The sequence below is a fragment of the Penaeus monodon genome, chromosome 15 (assembly GCF_015228065.2).
Source record: "Penaeus monodon isolate SGIC_2016 chromosome 15, NSTDA_Pmon_1, whole genome shotgun sequence".
Classification (NCBI taxonomy): domain Eukaryota; kingdom Metazoa; phylum Arthropoda; class Malacostraca; order Decapoda; family Penaeidae; genus Penaeus; species Penaeus monodon.
This window is the reverse complement of record NC_051400.1, coordinates 40,373,987-40,374,951: the sequence shown is the minus strand read 5'-3', so window position 1 is coordinate 40,374,951 and position 965 is coordinate 40,373,987. Positions and strand designations below refer to the sequence as shown.

General features: G+C 46.8%; 1 protein-coding gene across 1 annotated transcript in view; it reads right to left on the bottom strand.

Moving 5' to 3' along the window:
- Nucleotides 1-965, bottom strand: part of LOC119582041 (organic cation transporter protein-like) — a gene marked incomplete at its 3' end in the record, with an annotated part of 33,146 nt that overhangs the window by 847 nt on the left and 31,334 nt on the right. The window contains 2 exon segments of the mRNA XM_037930280.1: nt 317-447; nt 739-923. Coding sequence (XP_037786208.1) covers nt 317-447; nt 739-923 — 316 coding nt within the window.

Sequence of the window (965 nt, the reverse complement as noted above, 5' to 3'; positions counted from 1 at the left end):
CCGTCCTTGGGTCCCTGAGTTGTATGTGCGTTGATGATGTATTTGTAGTGGTGGGTTTTTAAGGTTTATTTCATCATTTTCGGTTATTGTTTGCGTGTTTATTGAATTACTTTATTATTCATTTGTGTATACATCGTATAGATAAATACAGACATACTCAAATAATTACTTGATCTAGATATATTAACAATCTGATAGTGATATGGAAAAATAAATGTAAAATACCGGAAACTCTTTAGCCAAATATACATACTGAGAAATACAAAGGTAGAGGGATATACAGGTAATACCAGTAGGTTGGCAACATTCTGCTTACCTGGCCTCGAAGCGACTGATGGTGTCAGGGAGTGCCACACCTTGCGTCTCGGGAAGTGCCAGCGTTGCCAGTCCAGCGGCCACAGAAGCCGCGCCAAAGACTACAGTAGGAGCCCAGGAGTAGATGGAACCCTGTCGTGGCCACATTGTTGGTATCATTCATATGTTTAGCATCCTTTCAGTTGGTATGCTATGCGTACTATTTAATTTTCTTATCATTTTCATTATGATGATGAAGAAGAATTCACTCTTTTCCTTCTCTGATCCTGTGAATATTAATCGCTCGTCTCCCTAACTCGATCGACCGCAAGTAAAGCGCAATAAAATCAAAACTTCCTTTGAATTCAGAACCGCAACTCTCCTCCCGCAAAGCAACTCTCCCTTTCCACAACCCCTTTAAACACCCTCGTTCCCCGGCCTTACCAGGGACTCCGTGACGAAGGGCGCGACCATGGCACCAATGCGGGACATCATGAGGGAGGTGCCCATGCCCCGCGAACGGACCTCCGTCGGGAACACCTCGGAGGCGAATAGGAAGAGGATGTTGAAGGTGAAGGTGATGCTCATCTTGCCCACCATCGCCAGGGTCACCGCGGCCCAGGCGTGGTCTGGGGGTGGGGGAGGCAGGTGGGTTAGGGGAGAAGGCAGGG